Source organism: Cervus canadensis, chromosome 1, assembly GCF_019320065.1.
Source record: "Cervus canadensis isolate Bull #8, Minnesota chromosome 1, ASM1932006v1, whole genome shotgun sequence".
Taxonomy (NCBI): domain Eukaryota; kingdom Metazoa; phylum Chordata; class Mammalia; order Artiodactyla; family Cervidae; genus Cervus; species Cervus canadensis.
Window position 1 is genome coordinate 33,046,397 of NC_057386.1, and position 20,024 is coordinate 33,066,420.

General features: G+C 49.1%; 1 protein-coding gene across 1 annotated transcript in view; it reads right to left on the reverse strand.

The window, feature by feature from the left end:
• Positions 1-226: 226 nt before the first annotated feature.
• The window catches only part of DNAH2 (dynein axonemal heavy chain 2), a 106,011-nt gene continuing 86,213 nt past the window's right edge, over positions 227-20,024 (reverse strand). The window contains exons 64-86 of the mRNA XM_043475089.1: positions 14,874-15,038; positions 13,938-14,063; positions 13,651-13,799; positions 13,511-13,577; positions 13,218-13,368; positions 12,835-12,983; positions 12,516-12,649; positions 12,212-12,356; positions 11,935-12,134; positions 10,359-10,485; positions 9,083-9,269; positions 8,736-8,884; positions 8,428-8,611; positions 8,004-8,194; positions 3,116-3,307; positions 2,784-2,968; positions 2,370-2,598; positions 2,137-2,288; positions 1,895-2,009; positions 1,233-1,409; positions 1,053-1,127; positions 718-868; positions 227-582 (exon numbers count right to left, since the gene is read on the reverse strand). Of these exons, the coding sequence (XP_043331024.1) occupies positions 428-582; positions 718-868; positions 1,053-1,127; positions 1,233-1,409; positions 1,895-2,009; positions 2,137-2,288; positions 2,370-2,598; positions 2,784-2,968; positions 3,116-3,307; positions 8,004-8,194; positions 8,428-8,611; positions 8,736-8,884; positions 9,083-9,269; positions 10,359-10,485; positions 11,935-12,134; positions 12,212-12,356; positions 12,516-12,649; positions 12,835-12,983; positions 13,218-13,368; positions 13,511-13,577; positions 13,651-13,799; positions 13,938-14,063; positions 14,874-15,038 (3,555 nt within the window). The 3' untranslated portion in view covers positions 227-427. The remainder of the gene's footprint in view (positions 583-717; positions 869-1,052; positions 1,128-1,232; positions 1,410-1,894; positions 2,010-2,136; positions 2,289-2,369; positions 2,599-2,783; positions 2,969-3,115; positions 3,308-8,003; positions 8,195-8,427; positions 8,612-8,735; positions 8,885-9,082; positions 9,270-10,358; positions 10,486-11,934; positions 12,135-12,211; positions 12,357-12,515; positions 12,650-12,834; positions 12,984-13,217; positions 13,369-13,510; positions 13,578-13,650; positions 13,800-13,937; positions 14,064-14,873; positions 15,039-20,024) is intronic.

A 20,024-nucleotide genomic window follows, 5' to 3' on the forward strand; every position in this document is an offset into this window, starting at 1 on the left:
GTCCTGCCCAGAGATTTAGCCACACCTTCTTTAGGCCCCACTGCCCTGCCCATTCGCTGAGGCCACGCCTCCTCTCCCTCCCAAGACCTCCCACTTCCCTTGCTGCTTTCTCTATCCGGCAGCAGCCCACAGGAGCTCTCATCCTCCGTAAGGCCTGGGCTTCCTCCCGACCACCCCCCCTCCCCCCAAGCTCCAACCATCCCATTGAGAGACTTGAGGCGTGTGGTCGGGGTGTTTTACTGAGCTGAGCTCCGATACAATTCTTCACGATTAACACGACTAGGTATTACCAGGGCCTCATCACGCGACAAATTCAACCGAGGTCAAGGACTGAGTGAATCTTAGCCTCTGTCCGAGGTACGTTATCAGCCTTGGCTCCTGGAGTCCTCGACCCCCACCCCCCAAACGGAAAGAAGAGGAGGCCCTCTCAGTTATCCAGGCTCATGAGTAGAGCAGTGCCCCTCTTGATCCAATGATCAGAGGTCATGGTCCCAGAGCGGAGATCGATGCCAATGACGAAGGATGCGCGGTCTGAGGTGCCGGCCCGGTTGGGATAGTAATAGCAGGGACAGGAATACATGCCTGCAGGAAAGGGGAGCCGAATGAACCAGGCCCTGGAGCCGCTGGAAGAGCAGGGCAGGAGCAGGTGTGGGGGGAGGGTGGGGTGGAGGCTGGGTTAGGATGGAAACTAGGGAGGGGGCGGGCAAACTGTCCCACCCTTGGCACTCTTCTTGCGGCTCTCAGTAGGCCGGAAGTGGATGGTGGGCATGAGGCAGACAAGCTGCATGGGCTCTGCCTCCACCAAGCAGGAGTTCTTCCGGTCCCAGCCAGCACCCTCCAGGTATAGACCCCGAACCCAGACACCGTCCTGGGAAGACATGGGGACAGGCTGGGGGTAAATCCAGGCCCTCAATTGCCAATGCCCCCACCCCTGTCCTGCCACCTCTCTCCTCCCCTCCCTCTCAACCAGTCGTTTCCCACCTTTGCTCCCAGCCCCTCCTCCTCCACCAGACTCCCCTCTGCTCAGAACCCTAAGCACATGTGGCACCCACCTTGGGTGGATACACTAGGTTGCTGTCATCCACAGTGGAAACGATAAACTCCCAAGAGAGGCTGTCCACTGAAATCTGGAGATTGAAGGTGAGAATAAGGGAGGATCCTCCCACACACAGAGAGAAGAGCAAGTACTTATCATCAGTATCCGTTCCCATCACATTGTCCATGTGGCTCACATTGTTTTGACGAGCTGAAGACTGCAGCACAGCAGTGAGGAAGCCAGTGGGAAAGGTGAAGCCAGAGAGCCAGAAGATCACAGGAGGCCGTGCGCGGCTGGCCCACATCTCAAACTGCTCCACACGCATGGCCAAGTCCCGGGTCCATGAGGCCAATGGCTTCTGTGAGGGGTAGGCCTGGAGCAGGAGGTAGTGTGTATTTATTCACTCACTTACTCATGCATTCAAATTTTTACTGTGAACACTTGAAGCAGATAGAAGAATATATGGTGTCAGCCCCTCTTCCCCAAACCATAGTTTGGCAAAGCTCTCCAAAAGCCCATTTCCAGGAAAGAAGCATAAAATGACAACTATTAACAACAGCACCAGCAATACTAACCAGTTACCATTAATGAAGCACCTTTTAAGGTGCACAGTACCAGGAATCCTTGAGACATCCTTGGAGAAGCTTAGGAACTTGCCCTGGGTAAGTTTCTATGTTAATAACTTTGCAAAGTCAGTCAGTGAAGGGCAGAGTCAGATTTCAGCCTTGAACCTGTCTGACTCCAAAGCCCAGGCTCACTGCTTTCTGCTATAGGCTTCCCTAGGACCAGGAGGCTGTGGGTCCAGGGGTGAAAGGAGAGTTCATTGTTGGAGAAGGATCAACAGTGAGATAATCTTACCTTTCCCCAGAGCGGTGGGACATGGGCATCAAAAATGCAATTGAAAATCTCTTCCAGGCTGGTAGACATGACGATGAGGCCCTGGATGCCTTTCTCTAGGTCTGTCAGTGAGAAGCTGGATGGGAAAAGGTGGAGGGTTATGGACGGGATGGACCTGGGAGAGCCATCCTAGGCAGGGCGTGAAGGCCTTTCCTCTTGCCCCCTCCCTGCGTTCCACAGAGCCCCACTTCCCCCCATCTCACAGGATGGTCTCCATCAGCTTGTTGTATCTCTGAATCTCCTGCAAAAGGACCACATTGAGTGGGGAGGGGTCCATAGCCAGTAGTTTTCGGGTCCCCTCATAGTCGATCATTTCCGGGATCTTCTGTTTCACATCGGCAGCCAACTCAAGGACCTGCCAAGGCAGGAGCGCTGAGTGCAGACCTCTCTTCCTCCTTGCTTTCCCTCCCCCAGGTGTCTGTCTGTCTGTCCTTACCTTCTCCTCCCGACTCTGGCCTCCGGCCCTGGTGGGTGTAATCTGGGGTTGCAGGGAAAGCAGAGTCTCAAAGAGAGTGCGTGCCTCCGTGATCTGGGAGGCCACGTCGGCATTGGGGTGCTGGCCAAAAGCCTCTGGGGGATCCATGCCAGGCAACATGCTTATGTACTCTTTGTACGAGGCCAGGCTCCCATCCTTGGGGATAAAATAGGTCTCCAACACTGACAACCTGGGGAGTCAGTGAAGAATTATCACCGCGCTGTGGGGACTTGGGTCTCCCATGCCAAGCCAAGGCCCTATCCATCCAACTCTGTGCTCTTACTTTGCCCCCCAAGCCAATCTCCCATTTACTCCTCAAATACTGCCCCTACCCCCAATCCTGCCACCTGGTACCCCATTCAGTGGCCCCCTCACCGGTAGGAGGGGGTCGAGAGAGCCTGGTCACAGAAATAGTCGTTGATGTAGGTGGTGAGCAGGCGCCGGTCCCAGTCATCCGTGACGTGTCCACCATAGTTGACCCCGGAGATGAGGTACTTGAGTGCATCCCAGGGCGTCTCCTCATACTCGTCCAGGTAGAGGCTCAGCAAGTTCTCGGACACCTGTGCATGGCCCCAGCCCAAGCCCCCAGCCCCACACAGAGTTATGGCAGGGGCTTCCTGCAGGGCAGTGACGATTCCTGCAGGGCAGCCTTGGGGCAGAAAGTGTAAGGAGGGAGGGCGGGGTGAGGGACCCTGGTCAGCACAAACCTCAAAGTCAGAGTCATTGAAGCCATAGATGATGTTCCAGCCAAGTTGCAGGAACTTCTTGCGTTCAAGTAACACAGAGTGGAAGAAGCACAGTGCAAACAGCAGCTTCTTATACTTGGTGGGTTTGGAGCAGCGGGAAAACTGTGGTTCTGTCATCAGTTGGTAAAGACGGGTCATGTTGGCCTTTAGGCCCTGGGACAAGGAAATACAGAGATGGGATGACGTGCATCTTGCTTGGCCCTAACACTAGCACCATCATGTTCAGTTGTGGAGGTTGCTCACTGCATAAGGGCACTGGCTGAAGAAATGAGTGAAAGTTGAAATCCAGCCCTTGAGCTGCATGCCAAGACATGCACTCATCACAGGGCTTGCTGTCTTTCCCTTCACACACGGGCACTGTATGGACTTGTGGCAGCCCTGTCTTGTCTCCACCCCCACGCCTTGATCCCCTCAACCGTGATGTTCTCAGTGGTGGGTAGACCAACTCAATTTGTGATTGCCAGAAAATATTAACAAAAACATAAACATAGGAACTTCCTTCGTGGTCCATTGGTTGAGAATCTGCCTTGCAATGCAGGGGATGTGGGTGTGATCCCAGTGAGGGAACTAAGATCCCACATGCCACCAAGCAACTAAGCCCTTGCACCACAACTACTGAATCCACATGCCACAATGTAAGATTCTGTGTGACACAACTAAGACCCGACATGGCCTAATTAATAAGAAATGTACACAATCTTGTGCAAAGGGTCAGTATATAGTGACATATCATCAAAGAGGAATGAGCTATATGATTGGATTTATCAGGCTTCATGAGCAGGTTGGAGTTTGGCTAAGTCTTACAAATAGGAAGAATGTAATGAGGCTGAGAGGAGGGCCTTGGCTGTCCAGAGATGGGAAGAACTGAAGGAATAAAGGCACGAAGGGGAGATAAAGTGAGAAGAGGATCTAACTGAAATCAAGTCCAAGCGCTCAGAGTAAGAAGGACCGTGAGCAGATGGCGATACAGTAAGAAGGGCAGCTTGAGCCGACTGGACCCAATTCACCAGGAACCCTGGAGCCACTTCAGGCTCCAGTGATACATTGAATAGGACAGTGATACATTGAAACAGTGTTCTAAGGAGATTCATCATGATGGACAGAAGGGAGCAGGGAGAAAACGGAAGTAAGAACATTGGATAGACCAGGAACAAAAAGAAAATCTGATTTTAAAAACTATCATTTACAACATCATCAAGTCATGTAAAGCACCAAAGAATAAATCTAATATAAATATATATATCTTTAGAAAATTTACAAAATTTTATTAAAAGAAAGAATAAATGGAGAGACCTACTGTACTCATGGATTGAGAAGCTCAATATCCTAAAGATGTTGATTTCCCCCAAATTGATCAATAGGACATTTTTGGTGAAACTTGACAAGCTAATTCCAAAATTTATGTTAGAGAATAAAAGATCAGGAATAGCCTAGAGAAGAATAAGGTAGGAGGATTTGCCTTCCCCAGCCATCAAGAATGATTATAGAGCTAGAGAGTAATTAACACAGTGTATACTGACCCCAGGATAAACAACTTGATCAATGAACAACATAAAGGGCCTAGAAACCCATCTGTATATGTATGTGAGGACTGCAACACTTAACAAAATTGGAACACATAATATATTTAGATTAAAATAGTGTATCAATTTATTGAAGTCAGCAACCATGTTGCAGTTATATAAGAGAACACCCTGATTCTTAGGAGTGAGTCCTTTCCACTGAAATACACTACAGTATGTGGCAGCAAAGGGCCAGGATATATAATTTACTCTCAAATGTTTCAGAAGAAGTGTGAGTGGAGAGAGAGAAAAACAGACATCAAATGATAAGGCAAGTGGGACAAAATGTTAACTACAGATGGATCTGGGTAACGTATAGGGGGTTCTCTGTACTATTATTCTTACAACTTTTCTGTAAATTTAAAGTTATTTTCAAAAAATTTTTTAAAATATTGGCCTCTTTGTCAGCTTCTAAAAGGAATTCAGTTGCACCAAGCACGCCTGAATGTCCTTTCTCAGAAGGTTTGGTGGATTGCAGGAAGGTTCTGCATCACCAGAAGGTGGCCTTTCATGGACAGCTCTCCTGGGCTGACCTCCGACAGGACTCCCTCCCCTGGTGACCCATCCACTGCAGAGCCATCCTATCTGGTTCCTCTTTCCTCCTGGGATTTACTCCCATTCATCATTGCTTCCATGCTTACTACTTATTAAACTGACCTAAACAGCACCTACCTCAGGGCCAACACACCTCTACCCATCATAGAGGGTGGGTTCAGCCAACAGAGGGCCCTCTGGCTATAAGGCACATGTCTCTCTTAGAAGGCAATAAGAAAGGCTCTTAAAAAAGAAGGGTTGCGTCTCTTTGACAACACATATCTGAACTGTTTGACATTTTTTTAACAGGAAGACAGAATACTTCTGTTGACAGAAGAAAATAAAGGTAAATAAAAATCAACTTTAAACATAGACTTTTAAAAATTAGTGGTGCCATTAACAACATGGAACAACAGACTGGTTCCAAATCGGGAAAGGAGTACATCAAAGCTGTATTGTCACCCTGCTTATTTAACTTATATGCAGAATACATCATGCGAAATGCCAGGCTGGATGAAGCACAAGCTGGAATCAAGATTGCCCGGAGAAATATCAATAACCTCAGATACGCAGAGGACACCACCCTCATGGCAAAAAGCGAAGAAGAACTAAAGAGCCTCTTGATGAAAGTGAAAGAGGAGAGTGAAAAAGTTGGCTTAAAGCTCAACATTCAGAAAACTAAGATCATGGCATCTGGTCCCATCACTTCATGGCAAATAGATGGGGAAACAATGGAAACAGTGAGAGACTTTATTTGGGGGGACTCCAAAATCACTGCAGATGGTGACTGCAGCCATGAAATTAAAAGACGCTTGCTCCTTGGAAGAAAAGCTATGACAAAACTAGACAGCATATTAAAAAGCAGAGACATTACTTTGCCAACAAAGATCTGTCTAGTCAAAGCTATGGTTTTTTCCAGTAGTCATGTATGGATGTGAGAGTTGGACTATAAAGAAAGCTGAGCACTGAAGAACTGATGCTTTTGAATTGTGGTGTTGGAGAAGACTCTTGAGAGTCCCTTGGACTGCAAGGAAATCCAACCAGTCAATCCTAGAGGAAATCAGTCCAAATATTCATTAGAAGGACTGATGCTGAAGCTGAAACTCCAATACTTTGGCACCTGATGTGAAGAACCAACTCATTGGAAAAGACTCTGATGCTGGGAAAGATTGAGGGCGGGAGGAAAAGGGGACGACAGAGGATGACATGGTTGGATGGCATCACCGATGCGATGGACATGAGTTTGAGTAGGCTCCAAGAGTTGGTGATGGACAGGGAAGCCTGGCATGCTGCAGTCTGTGGGGTCACAAAGAGTCAGACACGACAGAGCAACTGAACTGACTGATTAACAAAAATGGGCCGAGGAGATAATCTGCGCGCAGGAGCTGAAGACTTGTTTTGAGAGCTCCTAATTTATGGTGCTGGAGTGCCAAAAAGAAGTACTTTGTAACCAGATGGAACTCACACCTGGCACTGAGTTCAGTAATGGAGCCAGAGATGGGGATTGGGGTTGAAATCAGGAAGAGGACAGTTTCTCCATCAACTTGTGAAGGGAGGAAATGTAGAATGAGGAGAGGACAGGAGGAGAAACAAACACAGAAGTAATCGATGATGTCGCAAGAAACAGAAGGGGGACCAGGAGTGTGTCAGGGAAACTGGGGGGACAGTCAACTGTGCCAGCCTCCCCAAGGTGGCCAAAGAAGGATTTAATGATGAAAGACATCCGCATGCCTGTGCATCTGATTAGTCCTCATTTATTGAGCACCTACTACCAACAGGTCCCTGTATTAGTCACAGGATGAGCAAAATGGTGAGGGAGAAGAAAAAGACATGGTCTCTGCCCTCTTGAGCTTACAGTCTAGAGAAGAAGTCAGGTATTGACCAGAACCACACTAATAGGTGTAAAGTGCTTGCAGCAGAAGGTTGGAGGGAACAGTGAAGAGGATTCCTGAGAAAGTGCTGGTGGGACTGAGACCTGAAGGGGCAAAGAAGGGGGTGGGGAGGAAAATAGGGAGGACAGTGCATGAAAAAGCACCAGGCTGGAGAACACAGAGTCTGTTGAGGAAGGACAGTGGAACAATTTTAAAAGTTGATAGTGTAGGTGAAGAAAGTGAAGGGGAAAGTTGTGACAGACAAAGCAGCAGAGGTGCTCATGGGGCACACTGGCCATGTGAATGGGGTTTTGAACTTGATTAAAAGCAATGAGAAGCTACTAAAACAGTTTAAGCAGAGGTAAATGGGCAGGATGTAGTGACATGATCAGATTTTAAAAGACTGGTATGATTGCATTCCAAGGTGACCTCGTAGTACTGGAGATAAAAATTTCAGTAGAGCTGGAGGGAAGGAGAAAGGCCAGCAAGTGACAGTAGGGAGAGAATGTAAGGAAGTGTCCAGAGGAGGAAGGGGCTGACAGGTCCACACGCTAGTTATATACTCTTCCTTTGCCTCAGTTTCCTACCTGTAAAATGGGACTGATAGTACTTACCTGATAAGTGCGCATGTGTGTGTGTGTGTTAAATGAATTAATAAACATAAGCATTTAGAACAATGCCTGGCATGTAATAACACTCAAAAAAAGTTAGCTATTACTACTATGTTCTCAGAGTTTGGCACACAGAGGTGGAATTTTTTAGAGGAGAGTAGAATCAAAAAAGCAGCCTTCTTGTTAAGGTTAAACCGTCTCTCTGAGGCCAGGAGGAGGACAGGTAGGCCCGCTGGCATGGTCACTGCTGGCTGTCTACAGTTGCCAATACCTTTGGTGGCTCTGTGGTCATCTTGATGCTGGCCTGCAAGATGGAGATGGGGAAGTCTGGGTGGGGGCTGGAGCTGAGCCAGAGGCGGAAGGAAGGGTGCGGATCCTCCACCTGCAGCTGCTCCACCAGTTTATCCAGGTTCGGCATCCAGGACAGCGACAGGTGGCAGTTGGCGAGGAACACCCAGTGTCCTGAAAGGAGGTGCTGATGTGGTGGGAACCACTCCCTATGCCCTGTCTGTCCCCCCACTGTTCCTCTGGTTGGGGGGGGATAGTTTAGGGGGAGGGTCCAAGTGCTCAGGTGCCAGCCCCCAAGGCCTTCTGGAGAGGTAGGAGCTGCAGTGACAGCAGGGTGACAGGTGGGAGCTGGTGGACAGTCAGGCCAGGGCCATGGTTGGGGGCAGAAGAACTGGGTAGACACTGACCCTGAACCACACCCTCTCGGAGGAGCCGAGCCGCGATGGGGGCCTGGCCCTGGCCCAGAGACAGGGCATGGAAGCGCTGGGCCATGCCTGTATGCTCAGCCAGCTGGAGCAAGGCACTGGTGGGGTCCACGCCAGGGGACAGGATGAACACCAGTGGGGTCCGTGGGGCCGAGTCCTCCATCACCTGCCAGCAGCACAGGGCGTGACCTTAGGCAGAAGGCCAGGTGAGGTCTCGGGAGAGACTGAGGAAGTGCGGGTGGCAGACTGGGACAGGGAGAAGCAGGTGGAAAGGCAAAAAAGCCACTGACCAACTTCATGTTTAGCACAGGAGGCTCAATGAAGCGGGAGCCAAGGTTGGAGACGATGAAAGAAGTTACACAGAAGGCCACGCGGTCCTGACGCAGGGAGCGAACAATCAGCATTCGTTGCATTTCATTGCAGGCGTTTTCCCACTCACCTGGGGACAAGATTAAGGTTAGCGTTAGTGAGCCTGGAGGAGCAGGGAATCTGAACAAAGAGGCGCCTGCGGGGACACTGCGCCAGGGGGCAGATGCGCTGAGGGAACTTGGGAGAGATATGGGAGGAATTAGAGGAAAGAGCAGTTGTGTGGCTGAAGGAGAGAAGAGAAAGGAGATGGAGGCCTGGCGCCAGGCACCTGGCAGCATGGCCCTCTCGGGGGTGGCGTTGGTGTACCACAGGTGCCAGTCCCGAGGATACTGCTCAAAGGAGTTCATGAGCCCATGGAAGTTGGTCAGTTTGTCCAGCTCTGTGATGTTATCCCAGTAGGCGTCTGCGAGCCAGGTGGTACATGGGTTATCCATCTGGCCCTCACGATCCAAGACCTGGGGTGGGGGGTACAAGAGAGGAGAAAAGCATTGACCCAGACTATCCCAAAAGAACGGTTTTGTTTTTTTTTTCAAGGTGAAAAAGCCAAGATGAGTATTTCATGAAACAAAATGAAGAAATGAATGCAGGAATCTGAGATGGACTGGAATCCACCTTGATTGGGGAAATAAATGGAAGGAAAGGGGGAGCCTGTTTCTCTGAGCCACCATGTGGGTGACAGCACAGTCCAAAGTTAGGAAGCGGGCGCCCTCTGGTGGTTTCCTGGCAATACTGCCTTCTACCTGAATGATGGCAATTGCAGCTGCACCCTTCAGAGAAGCACAACCTGTTCACTGTCACTTATTAATTTAACAAATATTTATTGTTCACCAACTGTGTTTTAAGCACTCGATACACACCACTGAACAGAACACAAATACCTCTGCCCTTGAGGAGCTTATTTTCCCACATGGGATGGCAGATAATGAACCAAAAAGACAACAAATAATTATCTAGTAGGTTACAGATGGCAGTGCCATGGAAAAAGAGAATAAGTTGAGGAAGATTAAGTGGACGTGCTTAAGGGAAGTGCTTAAGGGTAGCTGGAAATAATAAGACAGTCAAGGAAGTCTCAGTGAGGTGAGATTGGAATCAAACCTTAAAGGAGGAGAGGGCGGGCACAGTGTACACCTAGGGGAACACTTTTCTGGCAGAAAGAACAGCTGGTGTGAAGGCCCTGGGGTGGGACATGCCTGTGACAGTGAGTAGCCTGTGCAGCTGGAGTGGGGAGGAGGCAAAGGGGCTGAGGGTGTTTGGAAGGGAGAGAGTGTAACAGTGACCACGGAATTCAGGATGGGGAAGGAGTGGCCTGAGAGACAGTGAAAGAGTGGCCAGGTCACGCCAATCAGTGGGTCACAGGGAAGGGGCTCAAAGCCCCACCTGTAATGCGGGCAAGTCACTCCCCACGGCCCCCAAGAGTTTGTCGTAACCTGCTCCTGCCAGCTTTCCTTCACTCACTTGCTGGATCCTGGGCTTACCCTCTGGATCTGGGGTCCACTCCCGACTTTGTTCACCCCACACTCAGATATACTCTCTACCCAACTCACCACACCCCCGCGTAGAAAGAAATTGTATTCATCCATGTTGAGTTTCCCAGAAGTCTCCAGGATTTTGGCACACATCTGAAAACTGAATAGCAGCTTGTGGCGCTCAAAAAGCGTGCGGCAGGTGTACCTGGGAGGGGAGAGGGGTGGGGGGTGTGGGAGGCAGGATACTCAGCATCGAGGCTTCCTGGGTGAAGGCCCAACAATCACAGAGCCCTGCCTATAGGGAGGACCTTCATCAACCTCGAATCCAAACCTCCTGTACACAGCCTAGCCTTCAGGGCTCTAGAGAGAGGATGTAATTCTCCCAGAATCTCCTCAACACTGACTGGACCCCGGCTATGTGCCAGGTACTCTGCCAAGTCCTGAAGACACAAAGGTGAACGAATACAGTCTCTGTCCTGCTGTCCTCGAGGAAGTCAGGCAGAGTGGGGAGGACAAGCGAGAGACCATATGAGAGGACACGAGAGGTTACCATGTGACAAGATGAATCCTATACAAGAGTGGCAGCACTCCCCCTGCCTGGAGCAGAGCCGGAGGTGCAGCAGAGTTACCGTGATGTGGCAGAGAGGAGAGGAGAGGACGCCAGGGAGAGCTCAGATACAGGCCAAGGAGGCTGTGGTGGTGAGTAAACCATGGTGTGCAGGGCATCAGCGATCCTCAGGGTCCAGTGTAAGGAGGGGGAAGGTGAGGCTGGGGGGCAGGTGGCAGCCAAGGTATGGAGGACTTTATGGCTACTGGACACAAAACAACTACCACAGAATGGAAGCCGGGGCTGGGGTGGCATGGCCAGATTCATGTGTTTGAAAGGCTCATGTTGCTGACCACAGGACAGATTGGAGAGGCACAGAGCTGAAGGCAGAAGGACCTGTTGGGAACCCATGGGGGAATTCAGAAAGAAAGATCACAGCAGCCTCTACTGAAGTGAGTCATGGCAGTGGAGAGACCTGGGTGGGATGGGGGAACAGTGTGCAGGAAGAATCATGAGCAAAACCTGTGGACTGATCTGAGAGGTGAGGGACAGTGAAGAGCCAGGAATCTCTCCCAGTTCAGGTGGTTGGGAGGTGGCTGTTGGTGCCACTCAGGGGTGCAGCCCCTGAAGAAAGAGGGGAGACAACGAGTTGGACGTGAAACAGGTTGACCTTGAGGGGTCTGTGGGATGTCCAGGTGGGGGTCAGGAACCTCACTACGCAAAGTGGGAGCCACAGACCAGGAGCAGCAGCTTCACCCGGGAGCTTGTTAGAAATGCAGGCTCCCAGGTCCCAGCCCAGACCTACTGAGTCGGAGTCTACATTAGCCTATGTCCTGGACACATTAACCTTTTGAGAAGTGCTGGTACAGGGGAAGGTCCTCCACACAAGGCTAACGGAAGGGAGACACGGACTGGGACTGGTCAGCCCGTGAGTGATGGTCAGCCAGAGGGTGGACACTGTCCAGGGGAGGTGTATGGTGAGAAGAGCAGGGGACCAGGGGCGGTGGCAGGGTCAGCTCCAAAGCACAAGTAACCAGAGGGGTGGGCATGCACAGAGCCTCGGGGCCTCACAGAGGGCGCGCGCAGGGCGCGGCGAGGAGCCCAGACCTGTAGACAGCGTAGGTGTGGTACTCGTTCAGGTAGTCGATGCGGTCCTCCAGCTTGTTGCTGCGATGGCTCTTGTCGATGCTGAGGATAAAGAGGCTGATGTAGGCGTCCAGGGAGAACTGGTACATCGGGTCGATGCGGCCCATGTCGTTGAGCACGAAGAACAGCACAGAGGCCCGCTGGGCGCACGGGCGGTAAGCCTGCGGAGGGGGTGGAGTCAGGGTCGGAGGGGCGGGGGCTCGGAAAGGGGGCGGGGCCGGAGGGCGATATAGCTCACCTCTCGGGCCAGGTCGATGTTGATCTCCGTGGTTTCACTGGTCTCCAGCTGTTCGGTCACCTCGGTGGCGGTTATCTTGGAGGTCCGCAGGGTGTTCACCAGCTGCACGTCATCTAGCAGGGAGCCCGTGGCCTCGTTCAGCAGCCTGGAGAAAAGCCAAGAGGCGCGTGGATAAAGGGGCTTCAGCGGGTGCTGCGCCCGGCCGGGAGTAGGGGAGGGGCGACCCCTCATCAGCATCCCCGGGACTGTAGTCAAGCCTGCGAGCAGACCCGCGGGCTGTGGGCTGAGGGAGGCAGGGTCTCACCGAAGGATCTCATCCTCCAGCTCCTTAAGCTTCCTTTTGCCGGCAGCGATATTGATGACCAGCGAGTCCTTCTGCTCCTCCAGCTCCGGCCGCTCCTTCCGGACCACAATGCCCAGCAGTTGGGCCTCCAGACCCTGAGATGGCCAGGACCCGTGGTAAGAATCCCACTCCAGTGACCTTTACCCTTTACATCCCTTTACACCTCTCAAGCCCGACATCCCCAGCTGCCCGACACAATCTCAGCCTTTTCTCAGTCCTGGCTGACTCTACAGCCCTCTGGATTCACTCTGGTTCAGTCTAGGCATCCTCCCCCACCCACCTGTTCTTTGACAGCGAAGTTGACAATGGTGGTCTTGGCTGAGGTCTCTGGGCTGTAGTGGGGGTTGGAGAGCTTGGTGGTGATGTAGAAACGGAAGTTAGGGTTGTATTCCACCTCCTTATCTCCGATGCGCATCAGCAACCGACCACCTGCACTGACAGGAGGGTCAAGGGCAGGGACTCCACATGACCAAGTGTGGGCTGACCCATTGTTCCCCAACTGGAATCCAGTAGCAGGGACTCAGCCTGCCTACGGCCCCAACCCAGGTCTGTGTGAATACAGGAACAGGGTAGTAGGAGACACAGCCAAAGACCCAATGCTTTCCTAACATGGGTCCGACCTGGCTTGTCTCAGCCCAACCCCCCATAAGCCTGGGCCCTGACCAATTCGAGCTACAGATTTGTTGAGCACAGGGTTGAGTGTAGGATCCAGATATTCCTGCACGTTCTGGAGCAGAACTGGATATCCAAACTGGATGGCGTTTTCTAGGATTCGGAGGTAATCGTTCATCTGCAGGTCGATGATCTGTAGGCCCTGGAAAGCAAGGAAAACTATGGAAGAAATGCTGAGGGATACAAGATCGGTTATAGCCAAAGGGTAGAACCTCAGAAAGAATCAGGCTTAGGAAGAGAATCTAAGGGGACATATCAGCCCTCCCCCATCCCCAGCCCTATACCTGATTTCCTTCCATGTTCTTGATCCATTTCAGGGCCTGGGCCTGCGGATCGATCATCAGCGCCCACCTGAAGGAGTAAGTGTGAGTCAGAAGATAGACTCAGCCTTCGCTCGGCCTTGTGCTCCCAGCAGCATCCTCACCTGTTGCCACGGGTGACAATGATGCCGTTCTCAGTGGAGAAGGCATCCGAGGGCAGCCCTTGAATGTTCCAGTCCCGAACTTTGGTAGGATTGGACAGGAAGTTATCGAATGTGAAGCGGGGTGAGCAAGGAACCTGCAGCTCTGAAATCTGTGTGGAAGGAGCCCCGAGCTTCAGCCTGGATATCAGAGCCCAGCACCCCTGCCCCTTCCCAACATCTCTGTTATTCCCAGAGGCTGTGATCTCAGAGCCCAGGAGCTCATGCATCACACCTGAGCCCTGCCTCACCTTCCTGATCCAGATTTGGTTGACAATCTCATCCCGGTAGTTGGTCAGGAAGGGCCCCATATAGGACAGGAAGGCAGCTGCCAGGAGACAGTCTCCCACCAGGTAGCCCAGATCCTCCTCCAGGCCCTGGAGGACAGCAGGGGAGGTAGGTGTAAGTCTTCCTGGGCCCCAGTACTGGAGGCACATGGACAACTCCGCAGGCACTCTCTCCTCTGGACATTGTCCAGATCAGAGGGAGTCTTTCCCTCTCCTAAATCCTTGTGCCCCAAGAACTCTACCCTACTCTCACGACTTTTGAGGTCCCCATCTTTTTTTTTTTTTTTTTTCATATTTTGGCTGTGCCCTGTGACTTGCAGGATCTCAGTTCCCTGACCAGGGATCAAACCCAGGTCGTGGCACTGACAGCGCCGAACCCTAACCACTAGACCACGAGGGGACTCCCTTGAGTTCCCCAACTTTAACAGCAATGTTTATTTCTTCTCTCTTTTTTTTGGTCGTGCCACATGGCTTGTGGGATCTTAGCTCCCAGGCCCTCGGCAGTGAGAGCATGGAGTCTTAATCACTGGACCACCAGGGAATTCAGCAGTGTTAGCTTCTTGTGATAAGGCCTAACCCTCTTGTGAAGCCAGGAGCTCACTGAGATCAGAGATGAAATGCCCCAGGTTGGCTTCAGTCAGGCCAGTGGGCTCTATCAGGGTCCTCGTGAGCGTTTTCCAGCCCCACCTATACAAGGAGGCAGATTCCTCCTGGCACAAAAGCCTCTCCTCACTATTCTCACCAAATGGGAGAGGAAGAACACCCACACCTCATTCTTGGGTGTCCCTACACCCAAGCATCACCATCATTTCCCCTCCTGTCCCTCCACCTAAATGGGCCTGGAGCTGGTGGCAGTGGTGGGCAACAGCGAGGAGAGCCAGGGGGCGCAGCTGGCCTCACCTTCACTGTCTCCTCCCATCGGGCCTTCTCGCCAGCTAGCCCGGACACCAGCATCCCAGCACGCTCCAGCTTCATCTCCATCTCCTCGGACCTCTTGCGAAGCTCCTCCTTCTGTGCCAGCTTCTCATCATACTGTTTCTTCAGCATCTCCAGTTTCTCAGCCACCTGGGAGGGATCAGAGTATGGGGATCTAACACAGGCTGGAGGCCAGACGATTCTGGCTTTGGATTACCCTTCTGCCATGTTGTGGCTCTATGACCTCAGGGAAAAATGATCTCTTGGAGCCTCAGTTTCCTCAGGTACAAAAAATTAACACCTACCCTGCAGGGTTGTTGTGAAGGAAAAAACAAGATCAAATATATGTGATCAGGTGAGTTGTCTTTCCTGAGCCTCCATCACTCCACCACTCCTTCCTTGAGCCTGGAAACTGCTTGGTCATGAACTCAAGGCTGAGGAAGAGACGGGCCTCTCGTAGCACAGGGATAAACCACACAGGATATTTTGACAAGAGAGGACCAGATAGCACAAAAATAACCGCCATTCCATGTTGTTGAGAGAGAGACTTCTGAGTTCTCATCACAAGGAAATTTTCGTTTTTTTCCCAGCTATTGAGGTTGACTTCCAAGAACTTGGGAATGAGATAAGTAGCTCTCCAAGGAATTATTATTATTATTATTTTTGCCTGTGCCAGGAGGCATGTGGGGTCTTAGTTCCCCAACTGGGAATTGAACCCATGCCCCTGCAGTGGAAGCGTGGAGCCCTAATCATTGGACCACCAGAGAATTCCCTCCAGGGAACATTTTTTAAAGTAAAGTGGAGATTCAAAATGTCACCCTTGAGTGACTTGAGCATCTAAAGAAAGAAGGTGTCACTCAGGGATCAGATGGACCACTCAGAGGCTAGGGGCCCACAGGGAAAGTGTGCTCTGGCTCTCACACGCATGTGCCAGGTTATCTGGCAGGCTCTACTGCATGACACTTGTCATCAGGTTAACGCAACCACCTCCATGCACTGAGCCCACACTCATCAGCAACACTCTGATTATAATTTGGCTTCCCGTGGAGACTGGGCTCTTGGGAGGCAGCCAACCTACGTGATACATCTATATTTCATTATGTATTTTGTATGTTTTCACTGTTTTGATTTTCTACACAAGAAATAAATACAGAGGTTAAAAACCTAAATAATAAAATAAAGAGGTTATAAGGAAAAGCAACAGTCCTCTAGCCCACTTTTGTACTTAGTTCCATTCTTCAGTAGCAAATTATTTTTTAACCATTTCTCTTTTTATTTCTTCAAGTAATTACCTATCTCTGACTATTATGCTTATGCAGCTACTGTATGTATGTACGTATATATATATATATATATATACACACACACATGCATATATATATATAGCTTTAAATTTTTGCAGTTTTAATCTTTTTAATTAAAAATAATTATGAAAAATTTCAAACCTAAGAAAAAGACTAATATAAGCAATACCTACACACCCATCACCCAGATTTAACACTTGTTAACATTTTGCTATATTTACTCCATCTACTTGTTTTTCGCAAAGTATTTTAAAGAATGTTACAAACTCATGACATTTCAACTTTAAATACCTCATAATGCATCTCTTTTTAGAAAAGGACATAGTCATAACACCATTATCACACCTAACATCTTTAACTTTTTTTGGAAATAACTTGTCCCATTTGTATCTTTTTTTGAATGGTGAATATGTTTCACACAAATCAACATTCCAAAGGAAGAAAAGTGTGCCCAGGTTTGTCTTCCTCCCACTCCCGACCCCAGCTCCCAGCCCCAACCTGAGAGGGGACCACTGTCATCAGTTTCTAGGGTAACTTACCAGACCGAGTCCATCAATAGTAAAGAAAATGAAAGCACCGTGAGGGGAGTGCCACATTCACCACTGAATCCTTAGACCCAGGTAGTGCCCAGCACTCAATAAATATTTCTTGAATGGATGATGTTTTTCAAAAAGATAAATAGTAACATTCAATATCACTGTTTTATACTCTACTATTTTTCACCTGTCTTCAAATCCATTCTTGTCAAGCTGTCTCATTCTTTTTAACAGCTGCAAATTTTATGTATGATGGAACCACAATTTATATGACAAGTTTCCTACTGATGGACATTTGTGTCTTCCCAACGTTTTCTATAATTAAGGAAGCTGTAATGAGTGTCCTTGTACTTGCATAAGCACATCTTGACACTGCTAGTTTCTATTTTAATTGTGTTTACTTTGTGAATAGGTAACTTAAAAATTCAAGAGGCATGAAAGCATGAAAAATCTTCCTCCCAACCCTCTTCTCCATCTACCCAGCTTCCTTCTTGAGGTAGCCAATGTGACCTGTTTCTAGTTCATCCTCTATGAATACTACAAGTATATTTTATACAGTTGTTTCCTGCTTTATCAACATTAGACTATTTCTGTGAAATTAATGCAAGGATAGATGAAGATCTGATTCCCTTATATCAACACACCTCATCCCATTATCTCTACATCTAATAGTTTTTTCTTTTTTCCCCCAAGTATCACAATGTTTATCGATAGATACAAGTTATAAAAATCAGAACATGAACATGACTTGATAAATTAAGTGGACTTCATTTCAATACTATAATAAGAGGGACCAATTAAAATTCTCACCATTTGTTTCACACCCACAAAGACCACTTCAAGGGCATTTAGAATCTTTCAAGGGCTTCCCAGGTGGCGCTAGTGGTAAAGAACCCACCCACCCGTGCAGGAGACATAAAGAGGCAGGTTCGATCCCTGAGTTGGGAAGATTCCCTGGAGGAGGCCACGGCAACTCACTCCAATATTTTTGCCTGGAGAATCCCATGGACAGAGGAGCCTGGCCACCTACAGTTCATAGGGTCACAAAGAGTTGGACATGACTGAAGCTACTTAGCAAGCACACACAATCTCTCAAAATTTCCTAATAGTTTTATCTCTCCTACTGGCTACCTTTATACAATGTTAAATAACATCTAGTGTTATAAGTAATAAATTTATATTTTGTTTGTTTGTTTATTGCCACTGTGCAAGGCATGTGGGATCTCAGTTTGCCAACCAGGGATCAAGGATTAAACCTGTGCCCCCTGCAGTGGAAGTGCAGAATCTTAACAACTGGAAAGTCCCAACACGTTAAAATTGTGTTCCATTTTATCTGCTGCAAAAGCACTCCCCTGTTTTTCCCAGCTGTGTCCACTTCCCCAATTTTTAGGCGGTACTTTTATTTTTACATCGTTGAGGTTGACATGCAGAGGCCACACTGGGTCTTCTGTACTCCGTCTCTAGACTGATTATAAAGGTCAAATGCTAACAAACAGCGTCAATGTCATCATGATCCGGGTTGGTGCCCAGTGTGAACCAGGCTGGGCTGCTCATGGTGAGACACACTCAGACAGGTCAATGTGTGGACCGAACCGGTTATTAAATACTTTTTCTATTATCCCTGATGTGTTTTTTCTTTCAGAAATTCTTAGGGGTTGGCTGTGTCTCCTCTCTCTCTTCTGTTTTCTGTCTCTGGTTTTGACTTTTGTATTATGTTCTGAGATGCTGTCCTCCCACCCTTCTACCGAATGTCACACTTTGATCATTTTTAAATTTCCCAGAATTCTTTTCGTTTGGCCTTTTATCATCCTATTTTTGTTCTGTGGATGTCATTTCTTTCTTAATCACTCTCTCTGATGATACTAATTAGGTGAGGCCTGCTTTTTTCAAGTTTTCTCCATAACCTGAATTTTCTCTGGGTTTATTTTTTCCTTTGGGGTCACGGCTTGTTACGATTTTTTGTCTTGGTTGTTCCCTTGTGTGTTGGAAGACTTCCTCCAGGACTTTTTCTTACCCTTCTCCAGGGGAGGTGGTGACTGATCTGACTGGTAAAATTGGAAAGAGTAAACTGGGAATGCTCAACTGAGCTCAGACCCTTTCTTTTTAGGGGTGAGCACAAGTCCCACTCTGCCCCCCCAACAATGCCCAAGACCAGGTAAGTCTGTCTGAAGATGGGGGTCCCTACTAGGAGGGCCACTTGCTCACAGACATCTTCCACATCCTTCAGCCTAGACTTTATAGGTGATATTTTGGCCAAATGCCTTTTATTTCTCAATTTGCTTAGAACTCGGGCATAGAATAAGACTACTAGTTCTCAGATCCCTTCAAGAGTATACCTTTTGGACTTTCCCAGCAGTCCAGTGGTTAAGACACCATTCTTCCAATGCAGGGTGTGTGGGTTTGATCCCTGGTTGGGGAACTAAGATCCCACAACCCACATGGCATGACCAAAAAATGGAAAAAAAGAGAAAATGAAAAAAACAATGGCACAGGTTTAAAAAAAGAGAGAGTATACCTATATGCAGACCAGAAAACCCGCCAAGACATTTTTGACAGTGCTGGGGGTTTCCTGATCAGACTGCAGCGTGTGGACAGGTGTTCTGAGTAAGGTGAGTAAGGTGAGTAAGGCTCATGTTAGGCCCAGTGGGTTTTTACACTTGTGTGGTTGACTTTTAACTTCTATGACTTCAGTGAAAGTCTTTAGGCCAACCCTGTGTTATTTTGACCTTGGCAGGTGGCTGTAGCTTTGTCCATGAATGAGTGGCTTTCTCTATAGAAACAGGATGTTTGAAGCAGGGCAATTTCTAGGAAATGGGGCTTGGGCAGGGGAGAGATGTAGTCTGCAAGTGTGGCCTTAATTAAGAGTTCTGTGGTGGGTGAAGAGTCTGTTCTGGGACTTCCCTGGTGGTCCAGAGGTTAAGAATGTACCTTCCAATGCCCAAGATTTAGTGGGATTAAATGACTTGCTGGTTACTGCCAGCACTGGGGATAGAACCCCACCTCCTGATTCCAATCCCCCACCATCTCGATTCATCATTACCTCTCAACCTCTCTTGAAATCTTCACTCTTTTACTCTCTTTTTTTCAAGCCTAAACACTCACTGGTATGGCCATCCACTAGGAAAGGTTTCTCACCTCTGGATGAATCATATCCTGGGCCAAATTAGGGGTTGTCCCCTTCACATGTGGAAAAAAAATGGGCCTGTAGGGTCAGCTGCCAACAGCGTCATTCTTGGGAGAAGCACTTGTAGGGCACCTCATATTACGTCTCTGGTGGGGGATCTCACACCACATTT